Source organism: Camarhynchus parvulus, chromosome 29, assembly GCF_901933205.1.
Source record: "Camarhynchus parvulus chromosome 29, STF_HiC, whole genome shotgun sequence".
Lineage (NCBI taxonomy): Eukaryota > Metazoa > Chordata > Aves > Passeriformes > Thraupidae > Camarhynchus > Camarhynchus parvulus.
This window is the reverse complement of record NC_044599.1, coordinates 589791-609625: the sequence shown is the minus strand read 5'-3', so window position 1 is coordinate 609625 and position 19835 is coordinate 589791. Positions and strand designations below refer to the sequence as shown.

Sequence of the window (19835 nt, the reverse complement as noted above, 5' to 3'; positions counted from 1 at the left end):
GATTCCAATAAAAGTGGCCCAGCCGAGGGAGGTGCAGGGCAGACCCGGCAGCACCATTCCCTAGGAAAAACAAGGATTGAACCCTGGAAAATTCCCCCTGGGCTTTATTGGGGTCGTTTTGGGCACCCCAATGCCTCCATCGTCCTTTCCCCACGCCCCCAAAAGAGCCCAAACCCCTTCGGCGTTCCTGAAACGGCCCCAAAATCCCAAAATTGCCGGCGGCTCTGTCTCCAGCCTCGATTCCCGATAAATCCCGAGGAATTGGGAGCTTCCACCAGGGCGTTGGTGAGGTTCATCTGTGGGGCAGGAGTGGCTGGGAGTGCCTGGGGGGGTCAGCAGCCCCCAAATCCCCCCGAATCCTCACAATCCATGGGAACACAATCCATGGGAACACAGTCCATGGGATCGTCCCGGCGCGGAGCCTTCGGAGCGGGATGAAAGCGGGGGGACCCCCGAGGTCCTTGGGGGGCTCCAGCCCTTCCCCTTCCCCTCATCCTGGAGGAATTTTCCTGCTCGAGGCAGCTCTGGGAAGGGCTCGGCTCTCTGGCAGTCGCACAGGAGGAAATTGGGATCTGGAGATGGTTCCTTACCTGCGAGCCCACAATAAATCACAGCCCCGAGTTCCTCCAGCAGCGTCCGAACCGACTCAAACCAGCTCCTGCTGTGGCTCCCTCAGGCTCATTCCCGAAATCCCAGGGGTCCCCAGGGGTTTTTTGGGGTCCCTGGGGCAGTTGGGGTTTGGGGGTCCTTCCCTCCCCTCTCCAGGGAGGTTCCTGTGGGGTTTTGGGTGCTGGAGCTGCTTCCATCGAGGCGGAGACCTGGGGGGAGACAGGGGGTCAGGTTGGGCTTGGCTTCCCAAAATCCTACAGATCCCTGCCCTGGAGCCAGCGGGTTTATTCCATCCCCTCCCGCTTTGTCTCCGGCTGTCTCCTCCTCACCGAGAGCTTCCCCAATCTGGAGAGGAGCCTGGGGAGGGATAAATCAAATCCTGCAGGAATTCCCCCCCGGGAAGGGCTGAGGACAGAGGGGAAAATCCCCCAAAGGCCGCGGTGTGAGCCCTTGGGATGGGCGATGGGGCTTGAGGGCAACGGGCAGCCAAAATTCCGGAGTCGTGGCCAGGCAGGACCATCTCAACCCAGCCCATGGGAAAATGGATCAGGATCCCTGAGCCCAGCGAGGTCTGATCACAAAAAAATGCTCCTGGTGGGATTCTGGGAGCTTCAGAGGGTTGGACAAGGTTTAACACCAAAAACGCTCACGGGAGGATTCCAGGGCTGCCCGAGGGCTGCGGGAGCTTCAGGAGGAGCCCGGCCCTGCAGGATTTGGGATGGAGAAGCTCATGGAGCTCCCTCCTCGCCCTCCCTGGCTATCCCCGCCTTTGTCTGCCCCAGGAACGCCGGGCACGGGCGCTCCCGCAGCTCCTCATTCCCCCTCCCTGACAGCCGGGATGAAAAACGGGCTCGTTCCGGAGGCATTCCCGGGGCCCAGGCAGCTCCAGCGAGCTCCTTGCAGGGGCCATAAACCCGCAGATATTTCCTCATTCCCCAGGGCTGGATCCGTGATTTTACGTCTGGATTAATTTTAACTAATCCTCAGCAGTGCGGGGACTCTGCCATGGAGAGCAGCTCGGTCCCCCTGGGTGGTTTTTTTCTATTTTTAATGAAAATGTGGAGGTTTTTGCTGGAAAAATGAACCCAGCAGCTGTGGTCGTGCCTGTGACAATTCGGGGGATTTTGGGGAATGTCCCACATCCCTCACCAGGGCGGCTCCTCCTGCCCCTCCAACACCTCCCCTTCCACGCCGAGTGAAAACACAGCTCTGGGAAGAGCAGATTTTGGGGAGCCCTCCGGCCTCCAAACCCGCTCTGTTCCAGGAGGAAACCCCAGGAGCACCAAATCACCCAGGAACAGATTTCCCGGGATTTCAGCAGCTCCTCACCTCTCCTGAGAGCCCAGCCCCATCCTGGCGGTCCTGGACCACCCTGAGCACTTTAACTTGGGGCTGATTTGGGGTGGGAAGGGATCCCTGCTCTCCTGCCGGGCTGCAGAGGGATCCGGGGGATTTTAAAGCAGCTGGAGATGGATTTCCTGAGCAGGGAAATAAAAGGGAATAGGGAACAGGGATGGGAGCTGTTCCCGAGCTCCCCCAGTGCCCCGGAGCAGCGAGAGGTGTTTATAAATAAAAGCAAATGAAGCAGCCGCCAGACAAAGCCGATTCCAGGCGAGAGCAACAGTTCCCAAAGGGAAGATTTATCCAAGGTCTTTCAGGAGAGACAATTAAGTGAGGGCAACGCAAGAGAGGCGATAAATCCAGGGAGACAAATGAAGGGCAAGGAACATCAGCCCTCAGCCTCTCCCCCCGGCAGTTCCAGCTTCCAGCCTCATTTTCTCCTCCAGCAGGGAAAGAAACCATTTTAATGTGCTCAAGACTCTGCCGAGAAAAGCTGAGCTGGGGGAACTTCAAACGTGATTTCTGTTGCCTGAGGGCTCCATCCCTCTTTTACCCCGGCTGATGTCTCCTGGTTAACAAGGGCACATCCAGCTTTTCCAGCCCCTCTTGATATTTAATAGGCTGAGTTCCACCATCCGGGACTGCTTTCCATTAGGAAATCCCAACCCCGAGCTCCGGGTTCGTTCACAGAGCCTCCCCAGCCCGGCCGGCGGCTCTTCCCTGGTTTTGGGGTCTTGCCGGGAGAATCCCCCTCCCTCTCCCTCCCTGACTGGCTGGGATTGTTCACCGGGACCCCAAAACGCCGCAGGTTTGCCCGCGGAGGGCGATTCCCTCCCCAGCTGGAGGATGCGGGCACGGAGCGCTCGGGGTGGATTTTAACGGGATGGATGATCCCGCTGTGCTCACGGGAGCTCTCCAAAGTGACTGAAGGGTCTGTAATCCCCCTGTTTATCCCTCAGTTCTGCCAAGAACTCGGCTTAAATAAACAGCTCTGGGAGCCGCGTCGGGTTCCGCAAACAGAGGGAGCAAAAATGGGTCTGGGGGTGTTGAGGAGGGGGCTCAGCCTCCCCCACCTCCCCAGGGCAAAGGCATTTTAGTCAGGCTTCGTAAAATTCGGGATGAGGCCGTGCCAAGCAGCTTCCCTGTCTCTGAGAAGAGCCCCCACAACACCCCCAAAACTGGAGAATCCAACCCCAAAGTGCCAAACCCAGAAGGGGGTGCCCAGAAGAGGGTGAGGGGTCCAGGGGGGCTCAGCATCCCGACTGGTCCTGGCAGATTTTGGGCATCCCAAAGTGAGGACAAGGGACCACCCGCTCCTCCTCTGGCCGGCCCCAAGGGGAGGTGACCGGGCAAGGACAGGATTTAATGTCTGAAACAACAGGGTCTGCTCCCAAAAATTGATATCTCTACATGAATTTGGCAAAGTGTCGGATTTGCTGCTGGCTGGGAAAGGGAGTTTCAAGGTGGCCCATCCTGAAAGGAAATCCCTTGGGAGATGCTCGGCACCCTGAGCCTGCCCTGGCACCTCTACGGCCTCGAATTTGGGGCTGTTCTGTGCCCAAGGAGAGGCAGGAGGAGCCCTGGTCCTGTCTGGGGACAGCGAGGCCTCTCGGGAACCAGGGTCCCATGAGGCATCCCCGGAGCTCCTGGCTCGGGAATGTCCTCTGGAACTTTCTGTTCCTGCTCTGCGGGAAGTGCTGGCGCCTCGTTGACCCCGCTCCTCCCATTCCCGATTCCTCCCAGCCCTAAAGCTCTGAATTTTGGATCATTCCCCTCTCAGCATCCTGAGCTGAGTCCATCAGAATTCCCCACGCAGCGCAGGATTCCCGCGGATCCGACGGGATCACGGATCCCATCCCGAGTGCAGAGCTCTGGGAGAGGAGCAGGGGGAAGGCAGGCAGGACACGAGGCCACCCCAGGGCAGGGCGGCTTTGACACCTCAGCAGCCCCAGCGAGACCAGGATGGGATTTGGGAATAAATCAGATTTTTTAAACCCCGTTTTGAACCTTTCCTACCCCTGCTGAGTGGGATCAGCTCAGGAACCGCCACCTCCTCCTGCTCTGGGGTCTGGTGGGGCAAATCCCTCATCCCCAGAGTGCCAGGGGGCGGCCGCGATTCCCAGTGGGTGACATGGAGGTGACATGGAGGTGACACGGCCACACGTACCCAGCTCAGTGCGACGCCGACATGGACCAGGCGCCCTCCATCCTCCACACGGAGAAGGCGTAGCTGAGCCTCTCGTGGGCCAGGAAGTTGCAGCTGGTGGCGACCTTGTGGTCCAGCTCGTCGCTCTGCAGCACCTGGCACAGGAAGTCGATGTAGCGAGCGGCCAACTTGAGCGTCTGGATCTTGCTGAGCTTGTCCGAGGGCAGCGTGGGGATGATCTTGCGCAGCTCGGCGAAGGCGTCGTTGAGGGACTGGGTGCGCTGGCGCTCCCGCACGTTGGCGATGACGCGCTGGGCGTGGGCGTCCTCGGGGGGCTGCGGGGCCGGGCTGCGCCGGCTGCGCTTGCCCTGAGCCTCGGGGGCTCCGCTGGGGCCCTGCCCGCGCTTGCGGCCGCTCTTCCTGGGCAGCCGCTCGGCCTCGTCCTCGCTGGTGGCCGCGCTGCCCTCGGGGGACTCCGGGGAAAGGTTTTCCTCCTTCATCTCCTCGGCTCCCCGGGCTCCCGAGGCGCGGCCCGGAGCATTCGCCCTGGGGCTCCCCGGGCGCCCCAAGCCCCGCAGAGCCCTCCAAGGAGCTCCTTGGCTTTTCCTTTGGGCCAGGAGAGGAGGGCTCTGGGATGACTTCGGGAACGGCTCCTGCTGATAGGGCGAGCGGGGCGGGGGCGGACCAGGCGCAGACCAATGCAGGGGAACGCCAGCGGCTCTGGAGCTTATGGGTTCCAGATTTCCTCTCTCCCTCCCCACCGCCGCCCCGAGCCCTCCGGCACAGATGCTCCGGCTGCCGCCTGGATGTCAGGGACGTTCTCGGTGCCAAGGGAGCCCCAGCCATGGAGCTCGGCGGTGGCTTTGGGGGGTTTTTAAAATGATTTTTCAACCCAGTTGACCCCGCAAAGAAATACCCCCTTGTTTGGGGTGGAGGAGGAGACTTTCACCTGTGAGGGACCAGGTGGGGATGTGGAGCCACGGGGGTTGCAATGAGCAGGTCAGGAACTCCCAAAATCCAAAGGAAGACGCAACCAAAGGGAGATCGGCATCCCTAGGGCTCTTGAGGAAAGGCTTTGGTCAAAATGAGCTTGAGTTTGTGTCCATTTGTCCATCCGCCAGGCCATTCCTGCATCCATCCATCCATCCATCCATCCATCCATCCATCCATCCATCCATCCATCCATCCATCCATCCATCCATCCATCCATCCATCCATCCATCCATCCATCCATCCTTCCATCCATCCTTCCATCCATCACCCTCATCTCCCTCATCACCCTGATCCATCACCAAATTCCTGTCGAGTAAATCCAGCAGCTCCTGGGTGGAAGAGGAAGGGGAAAATGTAGAAGAACAGGAAATGGAAGAGGAAGGGGAAGGGCAGGACCTCTCTGGGATTGGGGCTGGATCCAGAGCCCTCTACTCCAGCAGCTGAGGGCTGGGGAGCTGCCACCAGCTCCAGCTGAGGCTCGGCCTGTGCTTGGCCTTTATTCCTTAAGTAATTCTTCTCCTTTTTTTTTTTTTAATTGTTTTCCTTTTAAAAGAAAATAAAATGGAATTGAATTTCGCCAGGAGAAGGGTTCTGGCCGGGGGAGGGGAGGTTTGGGATCGGGGCTGGGATCCCGGAGCAAAGGGAGGAACACAATGAGCTTTGAAGTGCAGGAAGGAGCAGCCCCACACCCCAAGGGGCTTTTGTCCCCACATTCGGAGGGGTTGTGGCTTTTCCCTCAAACATTTCAATTTGTTCTTTCAGTGAGTGTTTTTTTGGGAGGATATTCATCCAAACTCCTCATGGAAAGGTCATGAGGCACCAAAGTGGTTTCAACAACTCCTCCAGCTCGCTGGGGGTTTTTTCTGGTGCTGCTTTTGACACATCGGGGAAAATTTCAAGCCTTAAAGAAAGAAAAACAACTGAGCCAAGCCCAGCTCACTTGACTCAGGGAGAAGTCACCGGATGGGAGATTTGAATTCCCGATTCCCACCAATTCCTGGCCCCTCTGGACACGTCCCCTCCTGGTTTCCCCCCACTCCCTCACATCCATCACCCCTCAGGGGGATTTTGGGGGGAATCTCCTCCCAGGGGACAAGGGGCAGACAGCAGGAAACAGCCTCGAGTGGTGCCACCAAGGGTTTAGGTTGGACATTGGGAAAGTTCTTTCTGGGCAGGACCCTCCAGCCCAGGGCAGGGGAGGGGTCCCCATCCCTGGGGGGTTTCAAAGTGGAGGTGGCACTTGGGGACATGGTCAGGGTGGCCTTGGCAGTGCTGGGGAAGCGTTTGGTGCTCTCAGAGGGTTTTGTTTTGCTTTGTTTTGAGATTTTCTTTCCAAGCCCCTTTCTTTTGTTCCGGAGGACAAAAATAATCCCCGTTTCATCCCGCGTGAAGGGAAAAAAAAAAAAAAAAAAAAAAAGAGGATAACGCTGATAAATGGGGAAGATGAAAGGGAGCCGGGAACAGCCGCTGCCCCTGGAGGCCGGGAAGCGCCTTGAGAGCCGCAGGTTTTTCCAGTTACGGCGGCCCCGAGTGGAAACAGCTGCGGGGCGGCCAAAAACGCGGAGCATCCCGCCCGTGTGGTTGCCGTGGCAACCGCGGGGAATTTGGGGCGCTGGGATCGCGCTGGGAAAGGGGAACCCGCGGGGCTTTGATCCCGGCTGATGGATGGCCCCGCGATCCTTTCCCCAGCACAGTGACCTCACGCTCCTGGAACGCGCCGGGATCTGTCAGAACGCGGAGCTGGAGGAGGAACAGGGGGTCAGGGGGTCCCGGGGGGTGCAGGGGGTTCCTGGGAGCGATCCCAGAGTTTTCCTGTGGGATGGGGTCGGGATGAGCCACGGGTGCTGCCCCCCATCCCCGGGCCGGGCCCATCCTGTTCCACTTAATTCCGACACGTGAAAGTTTCTTCTCCCTTTTCTCCCCCATCTGCTCCCATCTGGCCATCAAAGCAGCCAGGAACTGTCCTGAGCTCTCCCAGCACGGAGCTGGGAATGTTGGGAATGTTGGGAATGTTGGGATCAGCCCCTCTGAGCCCTTCCTTGCCCCCAGAGCTGCCCTTGGGTCAGCACCGACCCCGGATCCTGCCCGGATCTGCCGCGGATCCCTCAGGATCCTGCTGGGGAGAAAAGGTCCCCACGAGCTTCTCCCATTTCCAGATCTCTCCTCCTGCTTTGTCACCCCGGAGCCACCTAGGAGGGGTCCCCAGGGGCTGGGGACGGGGACAGGAGGGGACAAACAAGGATTCCCAGGAAATGGGAGCAAAGGGAGTCTGCAGGCCAGGAAAGGAACGGGGAGGAGGGAGTGGGAGCTGCTGTCCTGCACCTCGGGAGCGAATCAAAACCCCTGGGAGTGTCCAAGGCCGGGCTGGGATCCTCCAGCATCCAGCTCCTGAGCACCTCCGACTCCAATTCCAGGTATCTGGAGGAGCATCCATGCCCTTTGCTCCCCCACTCTCCTGCACAGGATTCCCAACCCCAATAAAAATCCCAACAAAGCCAGATAATTTGATATTTTTTTCCTCCCCCGGTGCACTGAACCTGGTTGTTCACTTTAAAAGGAATTGGATTTGGGAAAATCTGTGTGGTTTGTGTGCAGGGAGCTGGGGCAGATCCAGAAAAAAATCCCACAAAATCCATCCCGACCTCGGCCTGCCCCACGCTGAGCCGCGGGATCCTCCGGTGGAGCATCAGCTCAGGAATTTGTGGGAATCAGCACCCGCTCAAGAATCTGTGGCAAAGAGGAGTCCAGGAGTGCCCTTAGCAACCAGACAAACATTTGTGGGGGGTTCTGTTCCATCCTGGAGGAAAAAACCCTCTGGAAAAATCCAGGAAAGGCGGCGTTGGGAGGGCAGGGGGTGAATTTGCCCCAGGGGTCCCTTCCCAGAAGATCTTCCCCATGGATGCTGCTCCCACACAACCTCATCCCTCGTGCTCCTGCTCATGGCAAACCTGACTGGAATTTGGGGTTGGGAACTGGGAGAGAGCAAAAATGGGAACAAAATTTGGGGTTTTTTTTATCACAGGGGCAACCAGAGCTGGGTCCCGTCCAGGGGAAGAGGGAGACACTCTGGAGAACCTGCAGTAAATCCCAGTTTTCCTTGGGATGTTATCTAAGAGAAGCAGGGCCTGTGAGTGGGATGGGGATGTGGAGAGGAGGGAGGGAGGGAGGGAGGGAGGGATGGATGGATGGATGGTGGATGGATGGATGGATGGATGGATGGATGGATGGATGGATGGATGGATGGATGGATCCATGGATGGATCCATGGATGGATCCATGGATGGATCCATGGATCCACGGATGGAACCACATCCCAGGGGAACGCTGAATTATTTTTGTGGGAGCAGCTCTGAGATCCCTCAGAGCTGACTCCGGTTCCTGTCTCTCTGCTGGGCCAAAGTGGAGCCCAAAGGAGACTCAGAAAAGCCCTTGGAGCTGCAAACCATGCCCAGAGCCACCACCCACGGATGTCCCTGAGGGCTGGGTGTCCCCAGCCCCTCAGACCATCCAGGGCTGGGGCTCCTGGCAGGAGCAGGGGAAGGACCCCGCTCTCCCAGAGCCGCCCCCACCCCCTCGCAGCCCCGCAGCACATCTGGGACAGCCCCGGAGCCTTCAAAGCCGTGTCTGGGGAGAGACGAAAGGCCCGGCTCAGCTCCTGGCCGGAGATGAAAGGAAAGCTCTCCCTCGGCGGCTGGAACGAGTTCCCGGTGCTCCGGAGCGGGGCTGCAGGGGCCCGTTTCCTGCTGCCTTTCCACTCCGCAGCACATTCCCGGGGTGGCCGAGCCCCAGAGGGCTCCGGGCTCCCCGAGGGGCGCCCGGGACGCTCCGTGGGCTGGGGGGGGATGAGGGGCAGTGGGACAGGGAGGGAAAAGCTCCTCCAGGACCAGCCCGGGGCGGGGGAGCGGCTGCCGGGCGGATGCGAGCGACAGATTTTCCTCATTTCGTCCCAGGAAATTCTATTCCGATTAAGAGGCGTTTGATCTGCGCGGAGCGGGCAGGAGGCGGGGAGGCCAGGCTGGGGTTGGGTTTCTCTGCAATTGTTGGGCTTTATGGGGTTTGTGAAGCAGCTCAACGCTCCCAGGATTTCGCGGCTGCAGAATGTGGAGTTGAATTTTGGGGTTTGGGAAAAGGTGGAGGAGAAAGGGATGGAGCCACGAGCGCCCCGGGGCTCCTCCTCCCCCGGTTTTCCAAAGGGTTGATCCCTCTCCATCAGGGAAGGGAAATCCTCCAGCTCCTCACCTCCTCCATCACCAGGAATTAAAGGAATAAAAGGGTTTTTTTCCAGCTGGAAAAATGTCCCAGTGCTGTGGGAGGTTGAGGGTTCTCAGGGGGACCACGGGGGTCTCGTGGAATCTGGGATTTCCTGAAGGCTGGAGGGGATGGATTTTGGGGTTTATCAGCCTAAAAAAGGGATAGAAGCCACTTAAGAGTGAGGCAGAGCCACCCCAAGGGACAGGCAGGAGGAGCAGGGCTGCTGCTTCCCCCTGGTCGTTATTCCAGCCCCTTGCCCACGTCCTGTCCTTCTGTCCCGCTCCCAGCTGAGGAGGAAGGGAAGCAGTGACCCTTCCTTGGGAAGTGGTTCCAGCCCAGCTCCAGGCTGGGAAGGAGCAGAGGGAACCCCGGAGGGGCCGGGACCCCCAAATGACCCCTTTGGGCTCTCCACAAACCCCAAACCCCATCCTGAAGGCTCTCCCCAGCTATCCCAGCCTGGGGATTTTCAGCCTCCTCGTTAAGCACTGGGCCCATATTGAATCGTTTTATCCCTTTGGTTGCTCTCCAAGCTGAGAATTGTCCTAAAAATAACCATTCCCAGTTCAGTGTGTGATGTTCTCCCCCCTCTCCCAGCCCCTGGCTCCGTCCCAGCTCCCCCAGCTCCGGTGAGTTCATCCCAACACCAAATCTGCTCCGTTGGGGATCTTTAATCCCAGAGCTGCTCTCACCCAAAGCCCGGCTGGAGCACGAGGATTCCCTCAGGAATGGCAGCAGGACTGGGCTCGTGTCCGTCTGTCCGGCACTCTCCCAGCTGGACACGGCCCTGGGAGCCAGGACACCCCTTTGGGATTCCTGGCTCCAGACCCAAACTCTTCCTCAGGGACTCTCCCAGATCCTCAGGATGCCGTGAGTGAGGTGGAATTTGGGGGATTTTCTGATTTTTCCCAGCTGGGGAACAAAGGGCAAATCCAGGCTGAGCCAGCGCCGTGTCCAGGGAGCAGGGACACCACGTGTGGTGACATCCCCTGGCATGTCCCAGGGAGTGTCCTGGAAGGTTTGGGACACACTCCCGTCCGTGCCTGTGCACTTCACCCTCCTAGCTCCAACTCCCAGGGAGTGGCACAGGCTTCCAGGGGAAGGATTCCCCTGGGAACAGCGACCTGCAAGTCCCTCTGGGTCTGTCCCCAAGCCCTGGGAACAGCCTCCTGCAGGTCCCTCTGGGTCTGTCCCCAAGGCCAGCACCACCCTCTGGAAGGCCCAGGACCCCTCTGCTGCAGCCCCAGAGCCACAATGGGGACACCCAGCAGGGATCTGTGTCCCTGCACACTAGGAAAGTGTCCCCGGCACCTCCCTCCCCCCCAGAGCCACCTGGAGGGTCCCCAGCCCCACGAGGCTCATCCGGAGCCTTTGAGGCGCCGCTTCCGCCCTCGCCACATCTTGAGAGCAGATTGGGAAAATGTAAAAAACCTGTGCTTTCCCTCTGGGTGCCTTTGAATCCCTCCACGGGCAGGAAAAGTGGGACTGGGGCCACTGCCGGACCCTGGGGAGGTGCTGAGACCCCCCCAGTGGGTCCCAGTGGGAGCCACAAGGGCCCCATGAACCTAAATACCCCCCAAAATCCAGCAGAGGCTCCCCAGTTCCTGAAGATTCCTCAGGCTGCCCAGCACCAGGGAGTGAGGAATGCTGCAAAGGGAAAAATGGGCAATCCCATGAAAAATGGAGCTGGGAAAGGCTGGTGCAGCCAGAGAATGGGGTGGGGTGGCCGGGACTTTGTGGGGGCTGTGGGGAGAGAAAGGGTGAGGGCGAGGGGATGGGTTTGGGTCTCCTGGGAAGTCTCTGTCCTCTCCTGTCCCAGTGCCAGGGGATGGGAATTCCAGCAGGGATCCTTCCCTCACCCCAGGGCTGGGTCCTTGTGGGGACATGCAGGGCCATGCTGAGCTCCTCAGTGGCCCCCAGGGCATAGGGATGTCGCTGTTTTGGGGATGTCCCCGGTTTGGGGGATGTCCCCGGTGGTTTTGGGGTGTCCCAGGTGGTTTTGGGGTCTCGTTCGCCCCCCCCAGCCCGGGCTGTGCCACTGCCGCCCTCTGGCGGCTCCTGCGGGCCCTGCACCCGGGGGTGTCCCCAGTGTGTCCCCTCCCCTGGACCCCACCCCATGGTCAGTGATGGGATTGGGATGGGGCTGGGAATGGGAGCCCACTCAGGGCTGACCCCAAAGCCCCCCTGCCCCCTTTTCCCTCCAAAGAAAAGGGATGGAATCGTCACCACTTCCCCAAAAATCCCTTTGGGCTGAAATCCCCGAATCCCAAGGGATTTTGAGGGGAAGAGCCACCTCAGACTCCCTGTGCATGAGGAGGTGAGGAGTTAAACGCTCCCCACCACCCCAAAAGGTGCCATTCCCACCCGTCCTTCCCAGGATCCCAGGGAACTCCAGTGCAGCCAGGCTGGTGAGGGAGGGCTGTATTTGTGGTGGCACACGGTGACAGCGAGGGTGGCACCGACCCCGGCACCCCAGAGGTGCAAACCAGGAGGAATCCATGTAAAAATAGAGGGAATATTTACACACAGCATCCTTTAAAAGCAGGGATGTGGGGTGGGAACTCCAGGGCTAGAACATGGCCCAGGGGCTGGGTTTAGGGACTCCAGCACGTCACAGCCTCACCCCAAAGCTGCTCCTCAATCTGTGGGGTCACCTGAGCAGCCTCTGTCCCCTCCCCTCTCCTCCTGCTTCCACAAAAACATTTTCTCCTTATTTTTTTCCCCAACAATCTTCTCCCTGAGGCTCAGGCAGGTCAAGCCTTGACCCTGCACCCCTTTCCCCCAAACACCTTTTCCCTACACCTGCTGTTGCAGCTTCAAGCGTTAAATACAGCGTTTATGGTTAAATGGGATCCCATTCCTTTTGAAAACCAGCACGGGGAGCAGCCAGGAGCATTCCCATCCCTGGCAGCTTTGGGATGAGCTGTGCTCTGCCAGGAGCAGCATTCCCAGCCCTGGGAGCTCTGGGATGAGCTGTGCTCTGCCAGGAGCAGCATTCCCACGCCTGACTTCCAGGAGCAGCTTCCCACTGGGAGCTTGGGATGAGCTGTGCTCTGCCCCAGCATTGCCCCCGCAAGCTCTGGGATAGCTTGCTCCCAGAAAAGGCCTGGGAGAGCTGCGCCAGGAGCAACCTGGCTCTGGGATGAGCTGTGCTCTGCCAGGACCATTCCCAGCCCTGGCAGCTTTGGGATGAGCTTTCTTGCTCACACAGGAGCAAAGGGGAGGGCAGACCTGGCTGGGAGCTCAGCCGGGCCCTTCCCACGGAGCACAGAGGTGACACAGGAGCAGGGCAGTGACAAAGGCGGGGACTGCCACCCCTTTGGCAGCAGGGAGTGCTCCGGGAGTCCTCCTCCTCCCAGAACGAGCAGCGATGAGTGAGGAAAAGCCAGCAGGAAAAGCCCTCTGTGCGGACAGACAGACTGACAGACAGACGGTGTCTGTGCCCACGCCTCTCACACCTTGCCCCGGGGGCTCAGAAGTCGCTGAGGATGCTGATGTCGGCGAACTCGGCGCGGTACCGGTGCGAGTAGAGGCTCAGCAGCAGCGCCCACTTGAGCGCCATGAAGCTCCACACACAGGACAGGTAATAGCTCTTGGGGTCAGTCAGGGCTGCGGGGGGGGAAAAAATGGGATTGGGTGGGAATTGGGTGGGAATTCCAGCCCCTGGGGGCTCTGCACAACCACTGGGTTCCTGGGAATTCCACTGCAATGGGGTGATTTCCACGGCTCTGCCACCCCCATCCCAAACTCGCCTGGTTCGGGGATGGGATTTGTGGGAATTCCTGGATTTGTGGGAATTCCTGAATTTTGGGGATTCCTGGATCATGGGGATTCCTGGATCATGGAGATTCCTGGATTGTGAGGATTCCTGGATTTGTTGGAATTCCTGAATTTTTGGGGATTCCTGTATCGTGGGGTTCCTGCATCATGGGAATTCCTGGATCGTGGGCGTTCCTGGATCGTGGGGATCCCTAGATTTCCCTAAAAATTGTGGGGATAAGACTTTCCCTAAAAACCCCCAATTGTCTCCCCAAACAGTTTTCCAAGAAAGGCGGGGATGGCAAATATTTGGTTTTCCTTTCAAATCTGTATTTTTAAGGATTTCACACGTGGATTTTCATCTCTTTGCAGCAGGAAAACTCCACGGGGAGTTCCTTTAGGCTGAGCCAAGGGATGTTTTTGGGGTTGTGACCCCACACAGCTTCTCCATCCCTCCTGGACAGCCCCGTGGGGCTTCTGAGCAAACAACAAACACAGAAAACCTCCAAGAAAACAACCCCCAAAAGTTCTCCCTTTGGTCTGGGGCCAAGGAAATCACGGCAGGGATTTGGAGCCATTCCTCCGGGAATGTTCAGGGGTTTGGAGCTGGGAATGCTGAGTCAGGGCTTGGAGCTGTTCCAGGAGGGATGGACTCAACCTTTGTCATGGAAATGAGGAAATTCCCAGGTTTTTGGGGGGGCTTTGTCATGGAAATGAGGCAATTCCAGGGTTTTTGGATGTCACAGCAGGGCAGGGAAATGCGGTGACATCCCTGCAGGCTGTCCCCAAACGTGGCAGGAGCACCCCTAGCCCTCCCCAGTATTCCCAGTCCCTCCCAGTACTCACACTGGTGCTGGGTGATGGCCAGGGCCAGGAAGGCGCAGAAGCCCAGCCCGGAGAGGGCAGAGAAGAGGATCCCGACGGAGAGGAAGAACCTCAGCCCTTTTAACCAGGTCCTCCAGTAATCCTGCAGGTACATCACATGCGTGATTAGGGCCCAGAGCGCCAGCACACCTGTCCAGGTGACAGCAGGGACATCAGAACAGCACCATGGACTGGTAAAACAGAACCCAACGCCCTCAGAACAGCTGGGAGCAGCAGGACACCTGTCCAGGTGACAGCAGGGACATCAGAACAGCCCCTCAGCCCCTCCTGCCCAACCCCTCCCTGCAGCTGCCAGGACCTGCTGCCCCCCCTGCCCACATTCCCTGCTCAGGACAGGCTGGGTTCCCACCCCGGGACCCCCACGGCACCCCCCATGACCAATCCCCCCGTGCTGGGGGTCCCCAGGCTGGCAGGAGGGATTTGGGAGCGGGGCAGATCCTGTGGGCAGAACTGCAGAGTCATCACAGCCCAAACCGTGCCAGGATCTGGTGACAGAGCTGAGCCCTCGAGTTCCCCAAAATCCACCTCCCCCACTTCCTGCTGCCCCGGGTTCCAGCGCTTTTGAGGCACATTTCTGACAGAAATGGGGAACTTGGGGTTTGGAGTCAGCAAAAAGCTGCTCCCTGCTGAGCCTGCCCGGGTGACTCAGCAGAACTGCCCGGAATGCTGAGTCAAGGTTTGCTGTTCCCACCCTGACATCGCTGCTGCTGCCCCAGCTCTGGGGGAGAGCAGCACCAGAGTCCCTCGAGCTCCCCTGATCCCGACCCAAACCCTGATCCAAACCTGATCCAAACCTGATCCAAACCTGATCCAAACCCTGACCCAAATCCCGACCCAAACCCTGATCCAAATCCTGACCCAAACCCTGACCCAAACCTGATCCAAATCCCGACCCAAACCCTGACCCAAATCCCGACCCAAACCTGATCCAAATCCTGACCCAAACCCTGACCCAAATCCCGACCCAAACCCTGATCCAAATCTGATCCAAATCCTGACCCAAACCCTGACCCAAATCCCGACCCAAACCCTGATCCAAATCTGATCCAAACCCTGACCCAAATCCCGACCCAAACCTGATCCAAATCCTGACCCAAACCCTGATCCAAACCTGATCCAAACCCTGATCCAAACCTGATCCAAACCCTGACCCAAACCCTGACCCAAATCCCGACCCAAATCCCGACCCAAACCCTGATCCAAACCTGATCCAAACCTGATCCAAACCCTGACCCAAACCCTGATCCAAATCTGATCCAAACCCTGACCCAAACCCTGACCCAAACCTGATCCAAACCCTGACCCAAATCCCGACCCAAACCCTGATCCAAATCTGATCCAAACCCTGACCCAAACCTGATCCAAACCCTGATCCCAATCCTGATCCAATTCCAATCCAAACCCTGATCCAAGCCATGACCCAAACCCAGATATAAATCCTGATCCAAACTCTGATCCTGACCCAAACCTTCATCCAAACCCTGATCCAATTCTAATCCAAACCCTGACCCAAATCCTGACCCAAACCTGATCCAAACCTGATCCAAACCCCGACCCAAACCCTGATCCAATTCCAATCCAAACCCTGATCCAAACCCCGACCCAAACCCTGATCCAAACCCTCACCCAAACCCTGATCCAATTCTAATCCAAACCCTGATCCAAACCCTCACCCAAACCCTGATCCAATTCTAATCCAAATCCTAATCCAAATCTTGACCCAAACCCTCACCCAGTTCTAATATAAATCCTGATCAAGGCCCTGATCCTTCCCCTGATCCAATTCTAATCCAAATCCTGATCCAAACTCTGATCCAAACCTTGATCCAAGCCCTGACCCAAGCCCTGGCCCTGCTCTCCAGAGGCAGCTCTGGGCCAAAACATCACCTGAAAAACTCCGGGTTTGAAACGATTTTTACTGGGAAATGAAACACAAGTTGTGACTTTTGAAAGCTTGGGGTGACTGCCCGCAGGAGCTGCAGGTTTTCACCCCAGGGATTGCCCCAAATCCAGCCCTCCTGCCCTAAAGCTCCTTGTCCCTAAAGCCTGAGCCAGGGCACAAAACCCCAGAGCAGCAGCAGAGCCTGCACAGCTCCAGTCCCACCCAAACCCCTCCATAAAAACACAAATCCCTCGCGGATTTACCCCAAACCCAGGGCCCTGGAGCAGGAGCTGCTCCATCAGACACACCCAAGGACTTCCAGCGGGGAATCCAACCCAAATTACACCAGGATGCAAAAAAAGGAAAGTCCCAAAGAGCCCCAAGGAGAGAGGAGCTGGCAGGCACCAGGGCAAGATCAACTCCTGGGTAAAACACAAAAACCTCCAAGCACCCTTGGAAGGAGCTGAAATAAACCCCAGGAGTTCAAAGCAGGGCTGGGGAACGATTCTCCCCCATCAGACCCAAATATTTGGATAACAGTTGGGCTGTTTGAGCTCGAGGGAAATAAATTTTCCCTCTCTGCAAACATCCAAACAAAAACTGGGACAAACACAAGGTTTTGTCAGCCTCCTGCTCCTCCTGGAGGGATCCTTCAATCCCAGAGGAGTTTTTTTGGGAATATTCCACGTGTCACACATGGAAATCCTGGGAAAAAACAACAAATCTGCAGCAGAGGCCAAAAAACAAATCCCCAAACAAACACAAAAAATTCACATTTATTCCACGAGGAGCCCCCTGATTCCAGCATTCCTGCAAGGAGCATCCCGATCCCAAACGTGTGGAGATGGCAAAGAAAATGAGGGTAAAAATGAAAAGTAACATTAAAAACTCCCTGAAAATGGGGACCAATTCCAAGACTGGGTTTTTTTTCTGTGTGTTTACAAAGCCTTCAGTCCTTTTCCAGCTAAACAATCCCCTTTTGTCCACTCCAGCTGCAGCATCAGCTGGAAGGAGATGAAATCCCCACTCCAACAGGAGCTGGGGCTTTGCCAAGAGAAATTTTGCCATTTCCATGTTTGCCAAACTTTGCCTCTCCTGGGGGAACCCGGGAGCCTCAGCTGGGTTTGGAACAGGTCAAAAAAGGGGGGGATTTTCCTGCCAAAACTGCTGGGGCTCCACACCGAGATATTTTAGGGAAACAGCTCTGGGAGGAGAGGAACCTTTGGAATATTCTGGTGTTGTACCAGACCCCGTGTTCAGCTCCTGCTCCTTCCACCTCTCAGGTGTTTTTAAAATTCCCCCAAGCCCCTGTGACTGGGTGGAAATGGAATTAAACCCCTAGGGAATAAGGGGTTTAATTTCATTAATTCCAGCCCCAGCATCGTTTTCCCTCCATGGCACTTCAGACTTGGATCAAGTTTTGACTGTAAATAACAAGGAATTAGTGAAATTTAGGGCTAATTCCCAAGCAGGAAAGGTTCTCTGGGAGATAAGGGAAATATCAACAAACTGATTGCAGAGACAAAGCTGGAGATCCCTCAGAACCAGGAGGAATTCTCCCAGCCAGGAAGCCTGTGGATAAACATCCTCAAACACAGATCCAAAGGCACAGCAGAGGCATTAAAAACGAGATAAACATGGACCAACAGGCAGAGCTTGGTTTAATCAGGGCACTTTGAGGAGGACCTGCAAATTCCGCTGTCAAAATTCCACTCTCCAAATTCCACTGTCAAAATTCCTCCCTGAGCAGAAACACAGCAGAAAATACCTTCATTTGCTCTTCCTCCTGCATTTCTGGTTCAAGATCCCCCCCAGTTTTGTGCCACCCAGCAAAACCAAGTGTGGGAATTCTCTGCTGAATCCCAGCTCCGGCTGGAATTAAAAGCTTTTTTTCTCTCTTTTTTTTTTTTTTTTGAGGGAGAGGAAGCAGAGACAAGCCCAGCCATGCACCTCACCCTTGGATCCTTTCTAAATTTTAACTTCACTTTCTACAGTTCGTCTGGCAGGAATTCAGCCAGGGAAGCCCTGGAGCTGCAGGACTCTGTCCTGCTCCACCCCAGCCATTAACCCAGAGCCACAAACGCCCCAAATCCCACAGATTCCTGGGCACATCAGGTGCAGCTTCACCCCCGAAACCCAAACCCTTCTTCCAGACGGTCTGCTTCCAGCATTTGGGGAAATCAGGAGGATTTCTTTGCTTCCCTGAAGCCCCACTGGTGCCCTGACACCCCCTCAGCCCTGACACCCCCTCAAATGCCCCCTCGGCCCTGAGATCCCCCCTCAAACCTCCCCTCAGCCATGGGGAAGGGGCTCCTCGGCCCCACCATCGCCCTCATTCCCCCCACAGCCCCCTCAGGGCTGAGGAATGGCCTCCTCACAGCCCTCACAGCCCCCTCGGCCACGGGGAATGAGCTTCTCACTCCCCTCTTACCCCTCAGGGCTGAGGAATGGCCTCCTCACTCCCCTCACAGCCCCCTCAGCCATGAGGAAGGGGGTCCTCACTCCCCTCAGCCCTTACACCCCTCATTCCCCCTCAAGGCTCAGGAATGGGCTCCTCACCCCCCTCACAGATCCCTCACTCCCCTCATGGCTGAGAAATGGGCTCCTCACTCCCCTCACTCCCCCCATAGCTGAGGAAGGGGCTCCTCACACCCCTCACAGCCCCCTCGGCCATGGGGAATGGGCTCCTCACAGCCCTCTCAGCCCTCACAGCCCCCTCAGCCATGGGGAAGGGGTTCCTCACTCCCCTCATAGCTGAGGAAGGGGCTCCTCACTCCCCTCATAGCTGAGGAAGGGGCTCCTCACACCGCCCTGAGCCATGGGGAAGGGGCTCCTCACATCCTCTCAGTCCTCACTCCCCTCACGGCTGAGCAAGGGGCTCCTCGGTCCCACCGCCGCCCTGACCCGCTCCCGCAGGCCCAGCCCCGATCCCTCCCTCACGCCGATCCCGCTGAGCCCTCCCTGCCCGGCCTGGTGTCCCCTCGCCGCCGGTGCCGTACCCCAGAGCCCTCCCGGCCCGGTGCCCCCTCGCTCCCGGTGCCGTACCCGAGAGGCCGCCGGCCGCAGCCGTGCCGGGCTGGCGCAGCGCGGGCACCACGCTCCAGGCGCAGAAGGCCGAGAGGCCGCTCAGGGCACCGAAGGACGCGTAGGCGACACGGAGCGCCAGGGCCCCGCTCAGCGCCATGGCGGCCTCGGCGCGGCCCGCCCCCGGCACCGGGACACGCCCCGGGAACGGCGACGGCACCGGGACACGCCTCGGGACACGGGAACGGGACACGCCCCGGGAACGGCGACGGCACCGGGACACGCCTCGGGACACGGGAACGGGACACGCCCCGGGAACGGCACTCGGGGGCGGGACACGGGAACGGGATCGGGACACGCCTCGGGAACGGGGACAGAACACGGGACACGGCACACGGCACCGGGACACGCCCTGGGAACGGCACTCGGGGACGGGACACGGCAGACAGCACCGGGACACGTCCTGGGAACGGGACAGTCCCTGGGACACGGCACTGTCCACCGGGATTTGGACACGCCCACCGACAGGGGGACACGCCCACCGGGACCGGGACACGCCCACAGATACCGGGACACGCCCCCGCCCCGCCCCGTCCTAGCGCGCCCCCTGGCGGCGGGCGGACCGAGGAGGGGACACGAAGGGACGGGGACACCGGGAGGGGGGACACGGTGCGGACACAGAAAACACCGGGGGGGACACGGGGGAACACTGGGGGGACACGGGGGTCGTGGGGACACCGGGGGGGAACACGGGCGGCCCCGGCAGGTGGCGAGTGTGTGGCGTTGGGGACATCTCCGAGTGGCTTTCGCTTTCTCCCGGCCCATCCTGTGGGATTGCGGTCTGGGGACACCTCATCAAAATCCTCGAAGACTCTTTGGGGCTTTTCCGTTCCCTTTTCTCCCTTCCCCTTTTTTATTTGTTTATTTTTTAAACATTCTTCCCCTTTC

General features: G+C 58.3%; 3 protein-coding genes across 3 annotated transcripts in view; all 3 read right to left on the bottom strand.

Moving 5' to 3' along the window:
* Window positions 1-19835, bottom strand: part of ATF1 (activating transcription factor 1) — a 450302-nt gene that overhangs the window by 284450 nt on the left and 146017 nt on the right. The window lies entirely within an intron of this gene.
* On the bottom strand, window positions 762-5238 carry LOC115914601 (twist-related protein 2-like). The gene is made up of 2 exons (XM_030967209.1): window positions 4118-5238; window positions 762-818 (listed from the first exon to the last, which is right to left on the bottom strand). Exon 1 carries the CDS (start codon window positions 4594-4596, stop codon window positions 4123-4125), a length of 474 nt encoding a protein of 157 aa, XP_030823069.1. The 5' UTR covers window positions 4597-5238; the 3' UTR covers window positions 762-818; window positions 4118-4122.
* Window positions 12562-19079, bottom strand: SLC48A1 (solute carrier family 48 member 1). The gene is made up of 3 exons (XM_030967212.1): window positions 18909-19079; window positions 13943-14110; window positions 12562-12946 (listed from the first exon to the last, which is right to left on the bottom strand). Exons 1-3 carry the CDS (start codon window positions 19045-19047, stop codon window positions 12810-12812), a joined length of 444 nt encoding a protein of 147 aa, XP_030823072.1. The 5' UTR covers window positions 19048-19079; the 3' UTR covers window positions 12562-12809.